This window comes from Periplaneta americana, chromosome 7, assembly GCF_040183065.1.
Source record: "Periplaneta americana isolate PAMFEO1 chromosome 7, P.americana_PAMFEO1_priV1, whole genome shotgun sequence".
Classification (NCBI taxonomy): Eukaryota; Metazoa; Arthropoda; class Insecta; order Blattodea; family Blattidae; genus Periplaneta; species Periplaneta americana.
In genome coordinates, this window is record NC_091123.1 from 184,416,080 (window position 1) to 184,436,620 (window position 20,541).

Consider the following 20,541-nt stretch of genomic DNA (forward strand, 5'->3'; position numbering starts at 1 on the left):
TAAAATGTTAATAATTACATGTACTGCGCTTTTCTCTTGTTATTATAACAGAAATACGTTTTCATTATCTGCTGAAATCACAATTTAATTTAAACATTTTATAGTATAATTACAAAGAACCTGATTAATACATTAATATTAAATGAACAATTGTTATGAAGGAGTGTCATTTTGTTTAGATACAATGGATATGGAATTAGAAGATGAAGCTGTAGATGTGGAAGTAGGATTTCGCACTTTATTTAGTACAACGGATTCATGCTCATCGATTTACGTGGAAACAGTTGGCGACACTGACTAAAAAAAAGAATGACCATGCGATAAATTGATAGTGATAAATCGAGCTGTAGAAATTATCGCGATGTATGACTGTGATTGGTTGGAATTCAAAATTTCATTACACTTCATTGGCCGAAAATGGAATGACGTCATATAAACAAAATACTGTAGTCATCAATTAACATAAAATAATGCAAGATGAATCACAGAATGCAGCAGAAGGAAACTGTGGCCAAAATTTGTATAAGCGTTTCTTTTGACATTATTAACATAGTGGAAGAAAAAAAATTAACTTTTTTATCTGCCCCCATCAGAACGTTTGCTTATTAGTCGGTAGACATGTTTGCCTACTGATCAGGAGGTGTACTCGAGCGTGGATTCCATTTCTCCTTGAGCTGATTACCCGTTTTATTTTCCGACGTTTCTCCCAACTGTAGAGCGAATGTCAGGTAATGATATGATGAATCCTAGTCTCTCCAAATACCATCTCGCTACAACCGATTTCCTCAAATCCACTGTCATTTTTTTTTCTCCTAGAGCTTCAATTTTTCTTGTTGTTATTATTTATGTATAGCTCGCTCAAGGAACGATTACCGAAAAGCAATGGTGGCGTTGCCGTCTGTTTTGACGATGTAGGCACGCACGCTGAGAGGGGAGAGGTGCGGGCCGATGGAAGTACTGTCTCTTCCAAGAAGATTAACAAATGAGGACATCGCTGTGGAAATAAAGAACGGTGAGAGAAAAATTCGAAGCTAATTAAACGCACAACATATGTTTACGAATGAAATAATAATACCGTGCGATACAAGACACGTATTCACATGCAATGGAACAAACTAAAGTCGTTATGTAACTATGACAACGCAAGACTAATTCTATCGATGTCATTTCTCTTCCGACTGTATCTTGAATATCATTCAAGCTATCTGTCGCCCGCTCTTCCTTATCGCATTGTTTGATTCGCATTCCTTCCGTCGGTATTCCCTGCTTGCGAGACCTATAGCTCTCTTATCAACACACAGCTTCATCAAATAACGAGCTGGCCTTCTATGCCCAAGGTTGCGGGTTCGATCCCGGGCCAGGTCGATGGCATTTAAGTGTGCTTAAATGCGACAGGCTCATGTCAGTAGATTTACTGGCATGTAAAAGAACTCCTGCGGGACAGAATTCCGGCACATCCGGCGACGCTGATATAACCTCTGCAGTTGCGACCGTCGTTAAATAAACCATAACATTCAAATAATGAGGCATTGTTAACTGTGTCCAACCGACTTATTGTCCACACCTGTGGAGTAACGGTCAGCGCGTCTGGCTGCGAAACCAGGTGGCCCGGGTTCGAATCCCGGTCGGGGCAAGTTACCTGGTTGAGGTTTTTTCCGGGGTTTTCCCTCAACCCAATACGAGCAAATGCTGGGTAATTTTCGGTGCTGGACCCCGACTCATTTCACCGGCATTATCACCTTCATATCATTCAGACGCTAAATAACCTAGATGTTGATACAGCGTCGTAAAATAACCCAACCGACTTATTGGTTTGCAGTCCACAGACTGAGAACCGCTATTCCTCAGCAGAGGATCTGCAAAATACCTAAGGGCGACAGGTTGTGAAAAATGGGACATTCCTTGAAATTAGTGGCTGTGAAGGAAATGATAATTTTGAAACCTCCTCCCTCAACGCTGAACTAGGGTGACATGGGTGCATGTCGCGTGCTGAATTATTAGGGTGGCGTGCCCTTCTCACTGCGGTCAGCAACTCGTGGAGTGTCCATCAACAGGCGGATCGCTAACAAAAACACAAGTGACATCAGTTCTCTGGTCCCCTGCTGCGAGCGCACTTCGTCAGTCGTGTCAGCGGACAGGAACGACGGCTGTGGCTTCATTCTTTATTTTTTTATTTCTCAAACAGAAGCTTCGGCTGTAAGATTCAGAAATTCTTACTACTGAGCTTGATTTTCTAGGATATAGGTACAGCGCATGTGCTGCAAGAAACATGTTAACATGCCAAGTTCTTGCAATTTCAGTAAGAGATTTTTTAGTTTTTGTATCCTGTCATAAATGCAGACACATTCAACACTGAAGATACAGATTGGCTCCATCCTTAAGGAATTCAAGGAAAGAGTAGTCTACAGCAGTTTCCGCAACCTTTTTATACTCACGGCACACCCTAGATGGGCCTAGACTCAACACGGCACACTAAAATATTAATCCCCTCAGAAACATATGATGTGACTCTCTTAATATAATCACGTAATGTAATTAAAATTATTATTATTATTATTATTATTATTATTATTATTATTATTATTATTATTATTATTATTATTGGCAGTACCCGTGTTGACATATGGAAGCGAAACGTGGATAATTAAAGAAAGAGATAAAAGTAAATTACAGGCTGCAGAGATGAGGTTTCTTCGCAGAGTAAAGGGATGCACAAGAAGGGATCTGATAAGAAATGAGGATATCTGTAAAGAATTAAATATATACAACATAAACGAAAAAGTTGAAGATTATAAAGGAAAGTGGAAAGAACACCTGTCTGGAATGGATAACGAAAGAATTCCAGCACTGATACAACAGTACCAACCTAAAGGCAAAAGAGATATCGGACGTCCTAGGAAAAGGTGGAACTGAATAAAATGTGAAGACGGAACAGGCACTAGGCCTAAACCATGAAGTGAAGATGATGATGAAGATATTATTATTATTATTATTATTATTATTATTATTATTATTATTATTATTATTATAAAACAGAAATCGACTCTAGCATTTATTAAGAATTTATGAACTTTAATTCATTGTAGAAAATAAAGCATTTTTATTACTAATATTAAAGTAAATGAAGGGTACACGGGAAAAACGAACAATGTCACATTTCCAATAGAGGTGGGATAGTGACCTATTTCAGTATATTACTGCAAAATTTATTGATGTTTCTACTTGGAATGAAAGAAATGATGAGTGTATCCGTGGTTTTAATTCTCCTTTACCACTTTTAATAAAAATAACACTAACGTTTATAGTAATACAGTGAATTAGATAATGACATCAACCTTAAGAGCATTGTGACATTGTTCGTTTTTCTCGTGTACCCTTCAAATATCTTTCCTCACACCTTCAATGTGATACTTGGGCCTGCTTAGATGCACACAGGTGGCTGATCTGTGGCGGAATCGTTAACAGTGCAAGCCTCATTTCTTCATCGATGGATTTGAGTCTCTCCCTCTTTGATGTTTTAATTTTCAGTTAACGTCGAGAAGCCCAGTTCACAGACATATGTAGTTGAAAATGGCAATAACTGTCATCTCAGAGATAGCTGGGTATTCACTCCTTATTGACAACAATAATGTTTCCAAAGGCACTTCGAGAAGTTTTAATTTCAATATTCTGTCTGCTTTTAAGTCTGTTAGTTCCTCTTGTACGAGTATATTATTCGGAAGATGTTTTGAATTCACAATGAATGAATCACGAAACCTGTAAAACTCTTGAACACTGTCTCCGAAATAGTTCTTGAACTTCTGCTGCAAGATTACTAAATGTTCTTTAATTAAGTCCATCAATACTTTATTACCGTCAGCAAGGGGCCATACAGTTGGGAACATCTCATACGACCCATTTTCAGGCATTTACAACGTTTCGGCTATTATGTGTTTTTTTGGCCTTTACGATAAGTTCAGCTATCTTATAGCTAGCTTCCTGTACTTTTTGTGAAACCTGTACCGACATCGTCATGAGCGTCACTTGTTTCTTTCAGTTTGTTCCAACAATCGACGATAATAATATATATCTTTGTTTGACAGAATAGTAATATACGTTACAAGACCGGTATGTTGAAGTTTTCATGTTCGAGGAAAAGTTTGAAAAAGCGAAACGTAGTTGAGCTTTTTTAATTTCCGAGAACATCAAAACAAACATACCGCTCGTGTATCGTACATTATTTTGTGCGAAGATCGTTTATTACATACCTGAAAGACGAATTTCTAATTAGTTGCAATGAAATCTCCATGTTGGTTTCTGTTTAATGACGGCAACTTCGGAAAACCAAAATATCTTTCTTCAACATTGTTGCTATAAATGTTTTCTGTGTTTACTATACTCCAGCAGGCCGTGATATACGTCTGTCTTTTTTTCCCCCCAGTCTATAAATGCGAACTTAAAACAAACGGTAAGGTTATGTAATGATTTATTTTTCATTTTAATATTTTAACAATATTATTTATATAACATATTGCAGTAATAACATCGGCATCTGGAATCTCGTTGATTTTTTCACGACTTCCTTAATGTTACTTGTATCAGGAAAGTAATAAGTTTCGTGGAGTAGTAGACTTTACTTATTTTTTGCAAATATTTAGAAACAATAATTAACATTGCAATTTAGGTGAAATTGCAGTGGTAAGTATCCAATTTATAATTATTACTATATTGAACGTCTCTAAAAATAATATGTTAAAAGCCTAAAGCAGTAAAATCAATATGTCACTTAAGCGGTAAGAAGAGAGAAATTGTTATGTGTGTTTGGTTGGAAATACTGAATGTGGAATTTTAGACTTTCCGCGGATTGGTTTTGTGCGGAAACCAAGCAAATACGCACGATCTTGCACAAAAGAATGTTTTGTTACCAAATGTCGTTTCAATTTATTAGGAAGCATAACATTAGTGAGATTTTTATCACACACAACACACTCGGGGATTTGGCATGTTTCGTTAACACACCATTTTAATTTCAATTAATTTTCGCATCACACCTTTCATCTTGGGAAGTCACACCAGCATAACTTCGATACAGTAACTATCACAGCCGAGCTAAGTCATGAAATGTAGGGTAAAGGTGCCTAAATCCGTGATACCCCTAATCCCGTGATAAAATTTCAATTGACTTCCATGGAGTTATGGTCTCTGATTTTTAAGTTTTTGAAATACCTAACAGAAGCCAGGACTCAGGAGATGTCTTCTTTTCAATTCTATTGACTACCCGCCTTTTGAATAGAAGCAGTCGACTGCAGAAGCTTTTGTTCAGTGAAAGGTGGTTGACCAGTAAGTTTTTCTTTCTCTTGTAACCGCTCCTGAAGAAACATTTTATATTTGCATTATGAAAATGATACATTACTGTAGATTAAAGCCAGCTGAATCAATGTGTATGATTATTTAAACATTGTGAGACAATAACAATGCTACAGGAGCTTTCCCATTTTCGGATTTATTTTCATATTTCTCCTTCCTGGCTCACTCGACCAGTGATGTCAACGCTAAATTGTGAAAATTAATGTCTATGAAAGAAAACAGTTCGTGGAAATAATAATAGAAATAAGTTGTAGAAAACATAAATTATAATTATAATAAAATAATAGGGCATACATTTAACTTAATTACTGTTGTTGTTAGGAATATAAATAATGAGAAATAATTGTGTTATAATTCAATTTATTCTAATTTATTTTTGTATTGAATTTAACTTTCAGTTTATTTTCTTTATAATATACTAATATGTAATATGTAGAGTAAACTAGGTAGTTATTGACCAGTATACGGTGATTGACCGCTTCCTTTTTTCAAGTATATTGTGAATAAACCACGATCGTGATTTCACTTTTTGCTGCATATACCTCTAGTAACAACCCTTATTTGTGGTTAGTTGTCGCTGTTCATCCCACTGAGTTAGTGTCTGTTGTCTGAGAGGACTGAAATCGATTGGAAATGCAACTGAACGTAAACAAGTGTAAGTAACTAGAGAAATTGCTAAGAATAATGCACGCAATAATTTATTTATTCTGCAAAGGATACATAAATTCTGGTGCTCGTTTTTACACTCACAGTGTGAGAAAAGGTATAAGGTTTCCGCCCACAGAATATTATTTTGTAAAAGTTTTTATATGACATAAAAATGCCCCGTGGTCAATCACTATAAAGTGTATGTCCGCAAACTACAGTGATTGGTCGTTCATAAATTATTTGTTAGAATAATGACCAATGTGCTTCAATTCTATATATGTTATCGGTTAAATGATGGGGATTTTTACAGGACTGATACTATATTATAATGCCTAAGCCAGGTAAAGTGCATTATACAGGGGAAGCTTTACGAAACGCTACAGAACCTGTCCGCAGTGGATTTGATTTAAATGAAGCTGCCAAGAAGTTTGGTGTCCTAAAAGCAACCTTAGCGTCCAGAAACAAATATCCCGTTGAAGGAAAAGTGTTCTTTGGTCCTCGTCCAGTGCTGGGTGAAGCCATTTGTAATAACATCAGAGAAATGACACACACTTGCTTCTGATAAGGCACAAAAGAGAAAAATGGAAGAAGAGGCAAGAGAAGAAAGGAAGCGAATAAGAAATGAAAGAAAAGGCAGCGAGAAGAGTTCTTTTCTTATTTTTTTTAACTTGGTTATTTAACGACACTGTATCAACTACGAGGTTATTTAGCGTCGATGGGATTGATGATAGCGAGATGGTATTTGGCGAGATGAGGCCGAGGATTCGTCATAGATTACCTGAAATTTGCCTTACGGTTGGGCAAAACCTCGGAAAAACCCAACCAGGTAATCAGCCCAAGCTGGAATTGAACCCGCGCCCGAACGAAACTTCGGATCGGCAGGCAAACACCTTTGCCGACAGAGCAACGCCGGTGGCGAATAGTTCTTAATGAAAAAGATCAGAAGAAGAGAAACGAAACAGACAAGAAAAAAGTGAAAATTGTGAAAATGTGTTGTTCAATCATTAATAAATGAGTATTCAATAACTGTGCAGTAGACGGTCAATAACTGTAAAAGTGGACTTGTTGTGTTTATTTAATTTATCTTTGCATTAAAATTTTATTTTTTCTTTTGTTTATTGATTTTGATTTGTTTCTGAATCTTCACTTGACCCAATGCCTTTAAAATTCTCTCAATAAGTTATCACTGTTTTCCGCTATTTCATTGTTTTATTATTCATTAGCTTAAGTGGTCAATCACTATACAGTTTACCCTATTCCTGTAGTTACACAAGTATTTTCTATGAAATTTGTCACTTAGGCCCTTTTTGTGTTGTAATTTCTTGCTTAATCCATATTAAAACAATATACCATGACTTTAATGTGTTTTTCCAAATACACGTTTGTTTTCTGAGCAGTTAATGAGGGTTATTTTAGTATCACGGAATTACGATATCACTCACAGAATTAGGAAACCACTATCACGGAATTTGGATCCCTGTCACGGATTTAGGAGCCACTGTATAGCAATGAAGAATCATATATTATATACCAAACTTGTGAAACTGTTGACACTGAATGTTGTAAAATCTGTAGCTGAAGGTCCAAATAACGTCATTTAGGTGTTATTTGAAAATTTTTATTACAATTAAATATGACACGGAATTAGGCAACTTTACCCTACTCGTACCAAAAGAATCGACTTCGATTCCCGGTAGATCCTAGGAGTTGTTTGGGGACAAAGCTTTGTGATGGAGGTTTCTTACTGGTAATTCAGTTCTCTCAGACATTACTATTCTTCCATGCGCCGTTTATGCATCATATCTCATTTACTTTATTTTTAAGTAGGTTATTTTACGACGCTGTATCAACATCTAAGGTTATTTAGCGTCTGAATGAGATGAAGGTGATAATGCCGATGAAATGAGTCCGGGGTCCAGCACCGAAAGTTACCCAGCATTTGCTCAAATTAGGTTGAGGGAAAACCCCGGAAAGAACCTCAACCAGATAACTTGTCCCGACCGGGATTCGAACCCGGGCCACCTGGTTTTGCGGCCAGACGCGCTAACCGTTACTTCACAGGTGTGGACCATTTACTTTAAGTATCTTCATATTTTAAAAAGTGTCGTTAAATAACGTTTATACATTAATGTGATATTTATCTCTTTATGGAAGAATTTAACTTGGGAAATGTAATTTAAACATTACTGTAAAATATCGCCAGAAATATTCCTGGTAGGATCTTCATATTATGTTTGACAAGAGTAGAAGACATCTGATATTTTCTTGGAGATCTGAGGGGAGTGACGAAAGAAAACATTCTCGCAAGGGCCTACTCTCTTCCCGATTCCAGGCAACACAGCGAAGGGAGAGACGGAGCCCTCCGGAGGTAAGGCATTACATTTCAAAGTAAGAAGTGAAGTTCCCCTTAAGCGGCGATAGGAAATGTAAATAGTGATCACATATTTTCGTTATACAACAAAAATACTTCGTTTTAGGTGAAATGTCACAGAAAGACCATTCTTCGCGATTCTTTAATTTATTATTTCATAAATTCTTAACATTGTTTTAGTATTCCTGTCAGTAAACTGCAATACACTAAATGTGAAAATTTTAAATTATGAATGATGAAAACCAAGAACTATAGACTAACTAGTGGCTTGTGCAGCAAATGCTGCAAACTAAGTTCATTAGACGTTCAAATAAGCATTTTTCAGATTTATTTTCAATGAAGAATACCAGACATTCTGAAAGTTATTTGCTTCCATAATAATGAAAGATACTCTCTCTTGAGCCAATACTGAAGAGAACCACACATATAAATATCTACACCACACCGCCATTAAATGCATGGAAAAGACTCAACCCCACTTGATTAATAACTATAAAAATATTTGATTTTTAATAATATTATCTTACGTAAGTTTTATAGCTTTCAGTAACATATACTATATATACTATATAGCCGCCACTCAGTAAAATATAGAAATCAAAATCTAATGTAAGTTATTCTCTACATCTACTAATACATATAACTCCAAAACGTTTCACTTTCATATCATCAATATAGCATTAATGTGTATAATTAATGAAAAATAGTCACATCATGGCATTAACTGCAATAATATTTCATTTCTAATGGTAATAATGTCATCAAACCACCTCAAGTTTCGTAGTTTTTAATATCCAATAGACAGCTGTACCCAGAAAATTACACACCACAGAATCGAACCTGTAAATTATTTTTTAGTAAGTTAAGTTTTTAATAACCAATTTAATTTGAACTCTAAATATGTCAGCATTCTTGCAGATTATGGCCTTCGTGTAATATTGTTTACTGTAGTGTGTGTTTTGTTTTATTCTGAAATGCAATTAGCTAGTTCTCAAAACTGACGACAGATGAATTTTGGAAAATAGGAAAATTATGTTGAAAAAATTGACATTTGGCGAAAACGTAATACGGCGAACGCCAGTAGGGGAAGTTATCCCCACCCACATGAAATGTGCATTCGACACAACACTAGCCCATGACGTAGAGTGTGTGGTGAGCTTGTAGGGGAAAAGTGGAAAGGGATCGTGGGCGGAGCTTAGCGTTCGCCGTATTACGTTTTTTACCTGACATTTCACTGAAAACTACTATTTTTCTGAAAAACTTTGAGTTCCAAGCTTCAAAATGAGGGGTCATTTATTAAAATCCGTTCAGCCGTTTTCTCGTAATTTCCATTACCAATTCAAATTATATATATAGATATACCTTTCTGGAATTCTGCGATCTCGGACAATGATCTAGCAAGCTATGGCTTTGGTCAAGTCAGTCGTGAATCCGGTAAGAAGAGAAGTGGGAAAGAATTCATGGTGGAAGAATACCACCATGGAAAGAATTGAATGTACGAGGGGGATCCAGGAAATAACGACCGTTCGCGCATACCCGCCGCGCAGCTGACTCCCCTTCCTTGTTTGAAGGTCAACTGGCTTCCTTAACATGTGTTCTCATAATGTTGTGAGTACTGGTTGCAACAAGTCGCCATTGTGCATTTTGTGTTACTTCAAAATGAACGACGTGATTGATAATCCCGCCGACTGTGAGGTGAGGAGTGTGATTCGATTTTTGAATGCCCGACATTTGAAACCTGCAGAAATTTACCGGCAATTGAAAGAAGTGTATGGTGATACTGTAATGAATGAAAGAAATGTGAGAAAATGGTGCGAAATGTTCAACAATGGGCGAACAAATGTCCACGATGAAACTCGACCCGGACGCCCATCACTCATCACAGAAGACCTGAAGACTAAAGTGAACGACAGAATCTTGCAAGACAGGCGCACATCACTCGACGAATTGCATATTGCCTTTCCTGACATTTCTCGTTCTTTGCTTGGTGAAATTGTGTCGCAACATCTTGGCTACCACAAAATCTGTGCCCGCCCGCACACTGCTGCTTCAACTCGAGAATTGCTGGATCAATTCGGTTGGGAAATCTTTGATCATCCGCCCTATAGTCCAGACCTTGCTCCTAGCGATTTTCACCTTTTCACTAAGCTGAAAGACTTTCTGGGTGGTACGCGTTTTGGAAGTGATGAAGAGTTGAAGAAGGCAGTGAACACCTGGCTTAATGAACTGGCGGCAGAGGAGTATAACACGGGAATTCTAAAGCTAGTGAACAGATACGACAAATGTTTAAATGTAGGTGGAGATTATGTAGAGAAGTAAAGGAAGCTTTAGTTATGTAACAGTCTTTGTTTTTTTCAAATAAATATATATTTTTTAATTATTACAACAAAACGGTCGTTATTTCCTGGATCCCCCTCGTAGTACCGGTATTGCCTGGCTGTGAGAAGAAGGCCCCCCGCGAGCTCGGGCCGAGAGGTTAATGGCGCGGTGTTTACCCGTAGTAAAAGTCCCGGAAGAGTTTGTTATTGAACACTTAGGTTAGGGCATCTTACCATGGGAACGCCGTCACTTCCTATTCCACTTGCATTAGACAAAGCGTCTTATAAAAATGGATTGAAATTTATATAACGCATCTTTCGAATTGCAGAGGCTACTCACAGGCAATGAAACAAGATTGATAGTGGTACTTCGGCGGACAAGGTCGCGATGAAGATTTTCTCAGGGTCCTGGCTTTTGACCAGGCATCGCTCCGTACAATATATGTAGGCCTATACAAACAATAAATATTGAAAATAATTCACAGAGTGGTTTTATCCTACTTAACAATTTTACCTAATGCTTTAATTTAGAACAATATTATCTAAAAACATGTCAAACTGTCTGTTGGTCAGCATGCTGGCTTCCAGATCAGGAGGTCCCGGGTTCGATTCCCAGGGTCAGCTCTCTCTGAATTTTTCTTTAAGAAGAGGAATTCCCTGGGTGTCTAGAGTCTGGAAATTTCTATGAATGTGTGTGATTGTGAGTGTGCCGGGTTAGTATTAATTAACCAATCATCACAAATATAAAATACATCAGAACTGTCGCTGGGCAGTAACCCGAACACACGTTTCAGCGTCACATTTTTCACAAGTAACTCCATCTGTTAGCACAACCATAAAGAATCTAATAGATGCTATAGAGTTACCAACAAGGAAAAAAAAAATTATATATAGTCCTCTTGAGTTAAGCGGCCAAGCTTGGAACTACAGTGCTATGTTGCCAATATGGACTACCACGCTGCCAGCTGATGGAAGCTAGCAATTGTCGTTAAGATGGCTGACGTTAAAACATTCATTGACAATTGACGCGAAGGTAAGAAAACAATACAAAAATCGACAGAGAATCAAAGACGAAACGTACCAATGCTAACATTGTGTGCACAATAAATGTCGCCAAGAGAGTTGTTAAGCACTCGCCACGTGGGAACTGTAAGTTTGGCAACTCAACCGTTGTTACCATAGCAACAGGCCTACCACGCTATGTGACATTCAGTTGTTTTTCCGATCGCAACGCTCCTGTTATGTCCCATCTTTCAAAAAAATAAGCACAGGGTACGTCCTCCCCTTTCAGGATGATAATGATGATGATGATGATAATAATAATAATAATAATAATAATAATAATAATAATAATAATACAGAGGCAGAAACCTGCAAGAAGCTTTGTAAGAACGTGTATTTTCAACAGAAACGTACCGGTAACAATAAACTTTGATTTATAAAAGCAAGTTAATTCAATCAAAATTGCATTATAATATAATTACAATTTTTCTTTAAATATACAGCATTTCATTCAACAATGACCGTTTAAGTATACTTAAGAGTAGAGTGTTAATAATAATATATGACGAGTCACACTTCTCTGGTACCACATTTTAACGCGACTTAATTTTTTTTTAGATTTAATAATTTAATATTAAGCGAAAAAGTCATAACTAAAAATAGATTCATAATTCTAAGTTCTAACTAGGCCTACTATGTTAACTTCGTGTGCAATGTTTTTGGAGTTAAATCTTAACCTTATTTTATGTAACTGAAATTAATTCTTATACAATGTATTCCCTCATGAAATTTTGCTTCTTCATTTTAACATTAGGTATAGTGTGACATTATGTTCCATGCTACATTAATATGTATATAGGCCTATGTGTGTCTACTCTGCCATTTGGTTCTGTGGATAGCATACGCGCTTCCCATCGGAGTGTGGGCAATGGAAGAGATTTAGGCCTATTTTTCGTCCACGGGACTGAGTGTTTGCCTCTTGCCATGTGTTGTACTGTGTTGTCTCAGCGGTGGCCTTGTGCCGTGCTAATCACACGACCAGGGAAGTCCGCGATGTTTGTATGTGAAGTGTTGGTCAAAAGCTATACCCTGCCCTATACGTGACGTTGTATAGTACAGTACATTCTTTTAAATAAATTAATTAAGGTTTGTGATAATTTAATAGCCTGTAATGAGGAAATGTTTAGTGTGAAAATATGGCTTAAAACGGCCAGAATTCTGGTTATGGTAGGAAATTAATAAACTAAGATAATTGATTTTCCTATAATTTTTTAATGTCCCATAGTTTACGCCAGAGCTTGCCATCCCTTGGAGATGCATGTGTTGCACCATCGGTAGGCCTATATTCTACCCTAACTGCGTTTTCACTTTTGGGCCAAGTTGCGTTGTTGTGAATAATGAATATTGAAATTGCTTTAATTTTTCCGTAATTCTTTTTAACATTCATTAACCACGATATTACTGGATATAATCCATACAATTCAACCATATTATTGGCTCAATGCTAATTAATTCTTGCAAGTTCCTTAAATCGATCAGAAAATGTCTGTTGACAAATTTGGTGGAAAACTGTTGAAAATGTGGGATTTGAATACTAATGGGGGAGATTGGGGAGACTTACTTAGGGCCGAATTCATAGTCAACACTTATCGTAAGGAAACATTTAAGCAGTTGCTTATAATAATTTCCAATTCATAAATCCCACTGAAGTGAACACTTATTCAAATAAGGTAGCTTGTCAGCTTACTCAAGTATTTCCTTATATGCATTGTAATCAGCTGATTCGGTATACAATAGATGATGATTATGATTTAATTTAATTGATTAGTTCTGTAATTAAAGTGAAAATGAGTTTCGGCAAGCAAAAGATATATCAGAGATATGGAAAATCCTTTAGAGATGTATAATGATCAACAATTTAAGAGGAGATACCGTTTCGACAAGAACACTGTTGTGGATATTCTGGTGTCTCTCATTTCAATTCACAATACAACCATGAGGCTTACCGATTTCGCCACTGCTGAAAGTACTGCTTGCTTTGAGATTTTATGATACAGCAGCATTTCAGGTAGATTTAAGTGACATTTTTTTTCGAAAAGTATTCACGTCCCAACAAAGTGTTATTTGCATTTTTATTTGTATTCCACCCAAGGAATAAGCTGTTAAAATTTGCGTAATTATATAATTTCCACTTTGTTTAGCATAAAAATAACTGAAAAATAAATGAAAATGATTTACTTACAGGAATATTTCCGGAGTTTGCATTAAACTCAACTGAAATTTTGTTCCATGTCAATTTCTTCTTTTGGAGAGTATTATCATTTTTTTTTTTACTTTCGACGATATCTCCATATTTCATAACTAGTTATCTTAGCTCAATTCTTTCTTTTCTGTAAAATGCTTTCTGGACATCTTGTATAATTTTTAGCTCTATAATATTTACTTTTGTATTTGTGTATGACAATAATGCCGATTTAACAATTTGAAGGCGCTGGAAAACAATTGAATGTAGGAAAGCGCTCACGTCCAGCCATGTTGCCATATTTCTTTCGATGTCAAGGGAATGCTCAGGCATATGAATGAGTAGCGTCTCTGCAATACGATCTGAAATAAGTGCTAAGGAAATGCTCATTACTTAAGTGTTTCCTCATTTTATAAGTGACGACTATGAATTCGACCCATATAAAGCGAATGATATTGCATAACGCTGGAGAGTCGGTCGGTATTTTTTTAAGTCGAGAAAAATGTCCATTCCAATTGTATGAATGTGAGTGTTCCGGGTTAATATTAATTAACTAATAATCAAAAATATAAAATACAATATCAGGACCACAGATCACGCTGTTCAGTAACCTGAACACAAGTTTCAGCGTCACATTGTTGACAAGTAACTCCATCTGTTAACACAACCATAAAACACTAATAGATGCTATAGAGTTAAAAAAAAAAACTCACAACATAGCCTATTACCGAAAAAATAAATGAAGACTGATAACTGCTTGAACCGTGAATGTTGCATTAAATTTATTTTCTTGTATTGGTTACGATATTCATTAAAAGTTCAAGTTTTACGATTAATGATTATTCTAAGATGATTCGTAACAAGCAGTGACCTGGGTTTGTTTGAAATCTCAAATAACACAGCCACTAACCACTGCGCGCAATTATAGGGATTCGCACCTGCCATCTTTTTTTTTTTTTTTTTTTCAATCATTGGTTGCAAAAAGCATTTTGAATATCCTTAAATTGATGTTCTTGTAACATCAGAATTCCTCCTGAAACAAATGCATTCTTCTTATTGAGTAAGTGACTTAACATAAGATTATGGAAAATATTGAAATAAAATATACAAATAGCGGTACATGTGTTAAATAATAAATCCAGATTGAGACAAAAAACAAAACAAGGGCTCAGCCGGGATTTGAACCCGGGACCTCCTGCACCCAAAGCAGGAATCATACCCCTAGACCACTGAGCCGATATAGATACTGTCGTTGCAAAACTTATATATGTAGGTATAATTAGGAAGTTTATTAACCATACATTATTGAAACGATTTGTTAATTGTGCTCTCTTAATTGCATAAGTAATCATGTAATATGTTTTGTACATGTCTTTTTAATTTTATAAGCACATTTTAATATGCATTGCGGAATTGTGAGAATAGTTAGTAAAATTTCTTATCCCGAACTAGGGCGGTTATACCAACATAACTTTGTAAACTGAGGTACTGAAGGTTTCTGTAAGAACAAGCTATTCTTTAAATAAATACCTATAAATGCTGTAATTAAATGTATATAGTATTCTTGACTTTTCTATTGCAATTATATATTTAAATGACTTTCTTTAACTATAGTAAAACTTTGGTGTTATATTACAGATGTTGTTGGTATGTAATATTCGTGAAACCACTGTTGCCAATATACGATATTGACTCAGTCTGTTATTGTAATGTACAAAGTGATTTATAGATAGTTTGTTTCAGCGAAAGATTTGTCAAAATAGTTATGTGAACTTAAATTCTACTTATATTAAAGGATTTGGCAGTTTTGAAAGTGTACCACCTTCTATTGTTATGAGAGTGGAAGAAATATTGTCACATTTTTAATCATTGCAACGTACAAAAGATTGTGCAAAAGAAAACAAGTCTTTAATTGTAGGCCTATCATAGCAAATACTCAATAAGGAATGGTTTGTTTTTAGAGATTGCATTGCTTAAGTATGTTGTTTTGTCTGCCTACCCTGTATGCGAAAACTAATTTGTGTATGAAAGCACAGTAGGCCTATTGTTAGGTTAGGTGGAGTGATCAATTCTACAAGGAACATGATATAATTTTACTCCAATATGAGTTCCGATGATGATTCAGACCTGTATAGGTTAGAAGGCAGTAAAAACGAAAAAGGAGGTCTTGTTATAAAGAAGAAACCGGAAGGAAATGATGTATTTAAGGCTCCTGCTCCAAAGAAATCCATACTTGGATTGGATAAATTAGCTGGTAATAAGGATGAATTTCTAATTCTTGAGTGTTATTACTTTCGTGTATATAAAATTAACGGTATTTTTCCAGAAAAGCTACACCAAAGAAGGCTATTCTTTTTTTTTTTTTTTGCTTCAATGGGTTGTGTCACATGCATATAGTCATGAATATTAACTTGTTAAGCTCTTCTTGATAGGTTTACATAGTCACACAGATGCACACAAAATAGCCTATTGATAAAAGTTACCTTTCTTTCAGCTTTAAGAAGAAAACAAAAAGAAGATGCGGAAGAAGAAGAATCAAAGAAATCCAGGGTTACTTCTTATATGGATGAAGATGACTATGGGAATGAAGTCGAACAAGACCTAGACAGAAAAGAAAAGAAGAACGAAAGGTTTGTTCTTACCAGTATCGTCATGATTCATTTGTTCTTTCATAAGTTTTTTTTTTACTTAATTTCTTATAATATAAACTACCTACTATAGAGAAAGTATTATGAAAATGCGAACAATATAATAATAATAATAATAATAATAATAATAATAATATTGTTTTATTTTAACTGGCAGAGTTAAGGCCATTCGGCCTTCTTTTCCACTCAACCAATATGATACAGCTCCTTTTTTCTTCCCAACACACCAATAAAATAATTATGTCCACACGGTGAACTTCTACGAAATGCGCGGCATCATACAGTAAGATCTATAATAGCAACTGCCTTAAGGAACAAAGGTTATTCAGTATATGAAGAAGTACACGGCATATCCAGTGAGGACAGTAATCGAAGAATCTACATAATTGCATTTAAACCTCCCTCTCTTGAAGGTTACATCATAGACCCTACTGTGAGATTCGAATCGCACGAACACCAGCCAGAAAAAGTACACGAGGAAAAAAGGAATATATATGAACCCTCCATCAGTTTTTATAAGGACAAATACCATCTGGAATCCATCCTCATTACGGGACTAATGATAGGAGCCCGTGGGACCATACCCCGGTTCCTAGTCGACTTCTGTAAATCTTTTGGCCTACATAAAAGTATTTTAAGAGATCTAACAATTGCAGCACTCAAAGGCTCAATAGCTATTTTCAGGCATCATACATATGGACCATGACTAATTCGCAGCTCCTTGACGTTAGATCGTTTAATATCATGTGTTTCAATATAATTCAAATTGTTATTTTTCACTCTAACAACAATTTATCATTAAGCCTCAAGGCATTTACTCTATTGTATCATGGTACTCTTTGTCGATGGCAACCTGTAGTGGTTACAGGAAGAAATTAAATAAAAAAAAATTAAATCAAATTAATAATAATAATAATAATAATAATAATAATAATAATAATAATAATAATAATAATAATCAGACCTAAAATAATGAAATTATGAAACTCGTAAAGAGACAGTAAAAGATGATGACTAGTGGGTTGTTCTATTAGGAGGAATTGCTAGAATTTGGCTCTCCTGTGATTTTAGATTGTGATTGGAGGATAAATAGTCAAACCAGGAACGTCTTTGACGAAGATATAAGTTATACCCACATTAATCAGTACGAGACGAATTGGCTGCAGCATATCAGCAGAATGGCCAGGACCAGATGCTCAAGAAAGGAATTGAAGTTATCAAAAATAGCCTATATGTGTAGTTACGAAATATGGAAGCAATCTTTGTCTCAAATTGACACAAATCAAATCGAATTACGCGACAATAAGTATAGACAACATTCTGGAAGGATATCAGTCTTATAGCACTAGATTAAGAAGACAGTATCCTAATGCAGTTTCATTACGAGTTTTCAGCTGTTATTTTCTGTAAATTTTAATTCTGTGATTATAAATAGTTTCCCAGTTCATGAAACTTGATCCTCAGGTTTATGAACTGAATGGTAATGTCCTCAGACCCAAGAAAAGAGATGTAGAAAGATCTGGAAATATAAAAGATGTTCAAAAGATATCTATGAAAATTACGTTTTGCTATCAACAATCGAAATATATGTGGAAAAGATAAGGGCCAAAAATATTACAAGATTTAAAAAATGTAAAGCAGGCACTAACAGTCAATGTTCCAAGTTAATGTGTTATTCTACATTATGTCTCTAAGTTCAAGTCTATACTACATGCCAGTGACTAATAACTAGCTGACTTGTAAACTGCAAACTAGAGAGCTTTGAACATGTACTCGTATGCTGGAATCATGGCCTTCTTAACAGATTGTTTCTGAAAGCCAGGACATTATGGTATGGCCATGGCCATGCATAGCACTAAATTAAGAAAGCAATGTCCTAATGCAGTTTAATCAAATACAAGGTATTTGGTTTAATTACGAATTATTAGCTGATATTGTTTAGAAATTGTAATTCTGTGATTATAAACAATTTCCCAGTAAACAGTTCATGAAACTTGATTCTCAGGTTTATGACTGGATGATAGGTTTCCTCAGACCCTAGAAAAGAAACTTAGAAAGATGTAGAAATGTAAAAGATGTTCAAAATATATCTATAAAAATTATGTTTTGCTATCAACAATCGAAATATATGTGGTAAAGATAAGGGCTTGAAATAGTACACTATTTAAAAAATGTAACGCTGATACCAACAATGTCAGTGTTCCAATTTAACGTATTATTCTACATTGAACTCACATTTTAATTCCAAAGCATCTTCCGATTTCATAACCTCCAATTCTAATGAGGTATTCATGTTTGTTTATGTGTAAGTCAACAATCAAGCAAGCATTTTCGTTTACTAGCTACTACGGATTTGATTACTATGCACTGGCTTTGGATCGTATATTCTGATGCTACATCCGGCTATTTCAACTGTTATTTAGTCAACAATCACTTCAGTTGTAAATGTAGCTTTGAGACACGGCCTAGTTTAAAAATGGCAGTGTAGTTCATGTGTAAATACTTGTATCATTGTATACTTTTATAAAAATTATGCTTTGATTTTCGAATACTATTTGAATGTTTGTAGGCATTATCGACCAGCCCATGTGGAAACTCCGTCACACACTGGCGGAATATCGAAAGAAGCTCGTGATAGAATAGTGGAACGGATGCAGAAGAATAAGGAGAGAAGTGTGTTACATGCTTCATCCAGGGACAAAAAGCGCGAGAAAGAACGAGACAGAGAAGAGAAGAGTTATGATAAATCCAGACATTCGCGTGAAAGGGAGAGAGATTCAGGTAAGAGTTCATAAACTTGAACTTATTCTGTATACAAATTTGTCTATTAAAACTAGGTAGGCATAATTTGAATTTCTGATTTGTCATAAAAATATTAATTTAGCTTACATGAAAGTACCTGTATTGTTTGAATTTTGAATTCATTTTGATAAAGTTGTCAAATAAGTCGAATTATAATGAAGAAATAATATAATTTTAATTTTGTTTCTGTCTTGATTTATTTTAATGCTAACCCAGAAGTATATTTGTTAACACATTTTAATATTTTACTTGTGAACGTTTTCGCCCATTTTGGGCATCTATTAATCTTCAATACACAACGAACTTCTACTGCAATATGAGATTAACAATAACAACTTGATATTATCCATCATAACGACACATACTTGTAACAATTTGACTGTTGCAACCTTCACAATCGTGCATATTCACAACGTATGTGTTGAATAGATTATCACAGCGTCACTTAAGTGTATATAAACTACATTTAACATTCATTTTGTAATTCCAAACCTTTCGCCTTCAATCCACATCCTTTCTATTTACACCAACGTCAATATAACATTCAACCACAACCCCTTACACCTTTCTGAACTTTTTTGATGATATTAAGTTTTTCTTTATATGTAATATTTTCATGCGACTTTCTGTTAAAATATGCACATTTAACCTAAGTGTCTTATTGTTAAACAAGTATTCACCTTTGAGACATTATACAGTTTATTGTTCCAATATAATTCATTCGCGATCTCTAGCTGTCATGAATGATTATAACATGACATTAAATATGCATATTTATCATAAAACTACCATTTGTTGCTGTATTTAGTGTACCTTTTTAGAAAATGTTTCTAGTGTATTTATAAATTTCCATTAATCGTTTGTAGAATTTCAATATGTATTATGAAATTATGTACAGATATCTTTATGGTCTGAAGATGTCCAAAATGGGCGAAAACGTTCACAAGTAAAATATTAAAATGTGTTAACAAATATACTTCTGGGTTAACATTAAAATAAGTCGAGACGGAAACAAATCTAAAATTATATTATTTCTTCATTACCTGTATTGTATTTAAAATGCTAATTACCCACCAGCTAAATACGTCACCAGTGTTTGCTGTCCTTTTCTATAAACGTAATTAGTCTTCCGGTATTTGTTAAATATACCCATAGTAAATATCA

At 35.2% G+C, this 20,541-nt stretch overlaps 1 protein-coding gene and 1 non-coding gene across 2 annotated transcripts in view; one reads left to right on the top strand and one right to left on the bottom strand.

Annotated features, from left to right (window-relative positions):
• Positions 1–15,091: 15,091 nt before the first annotated feature.
• TRNAP-UGG (transfer RNA proline (anticodon UGG)) lies at positions 15,092–15,163 on the bottom strand. The gene has a single exon. It is a non-coding gene; the product is annotated as a tRNA-Pro (tRNA).
• A 450-nt stretch (positions 15,164–15,613) lies between these two features.
• The window catches only part of Prp16 (ATP-dependent RNA helicase l(1)G0007), an 84,483-nt gene continuing 79,555 nt past the window's right edge, over positions 15,614–20,541 (top strand). Inside the window, exons 1-3 of the mRNA XM_069832042.1 lie at positions 15,614–16,181; positions 16,422–16,557; positions 19,145–19,356. Of these exons, the coding sequence (XP_069688143.1) occupies positions 16,031–16,181; positions 16,422–16,557; positions 19,145–19,356 (499 nt within the window). The 5' untranslated portion in view covers positions 15,614–16,030. The remainder of the gene's footprint in view (positions 16,182–16,421; positions 16,558–19,144; positions 19,357–20,541) is intronic.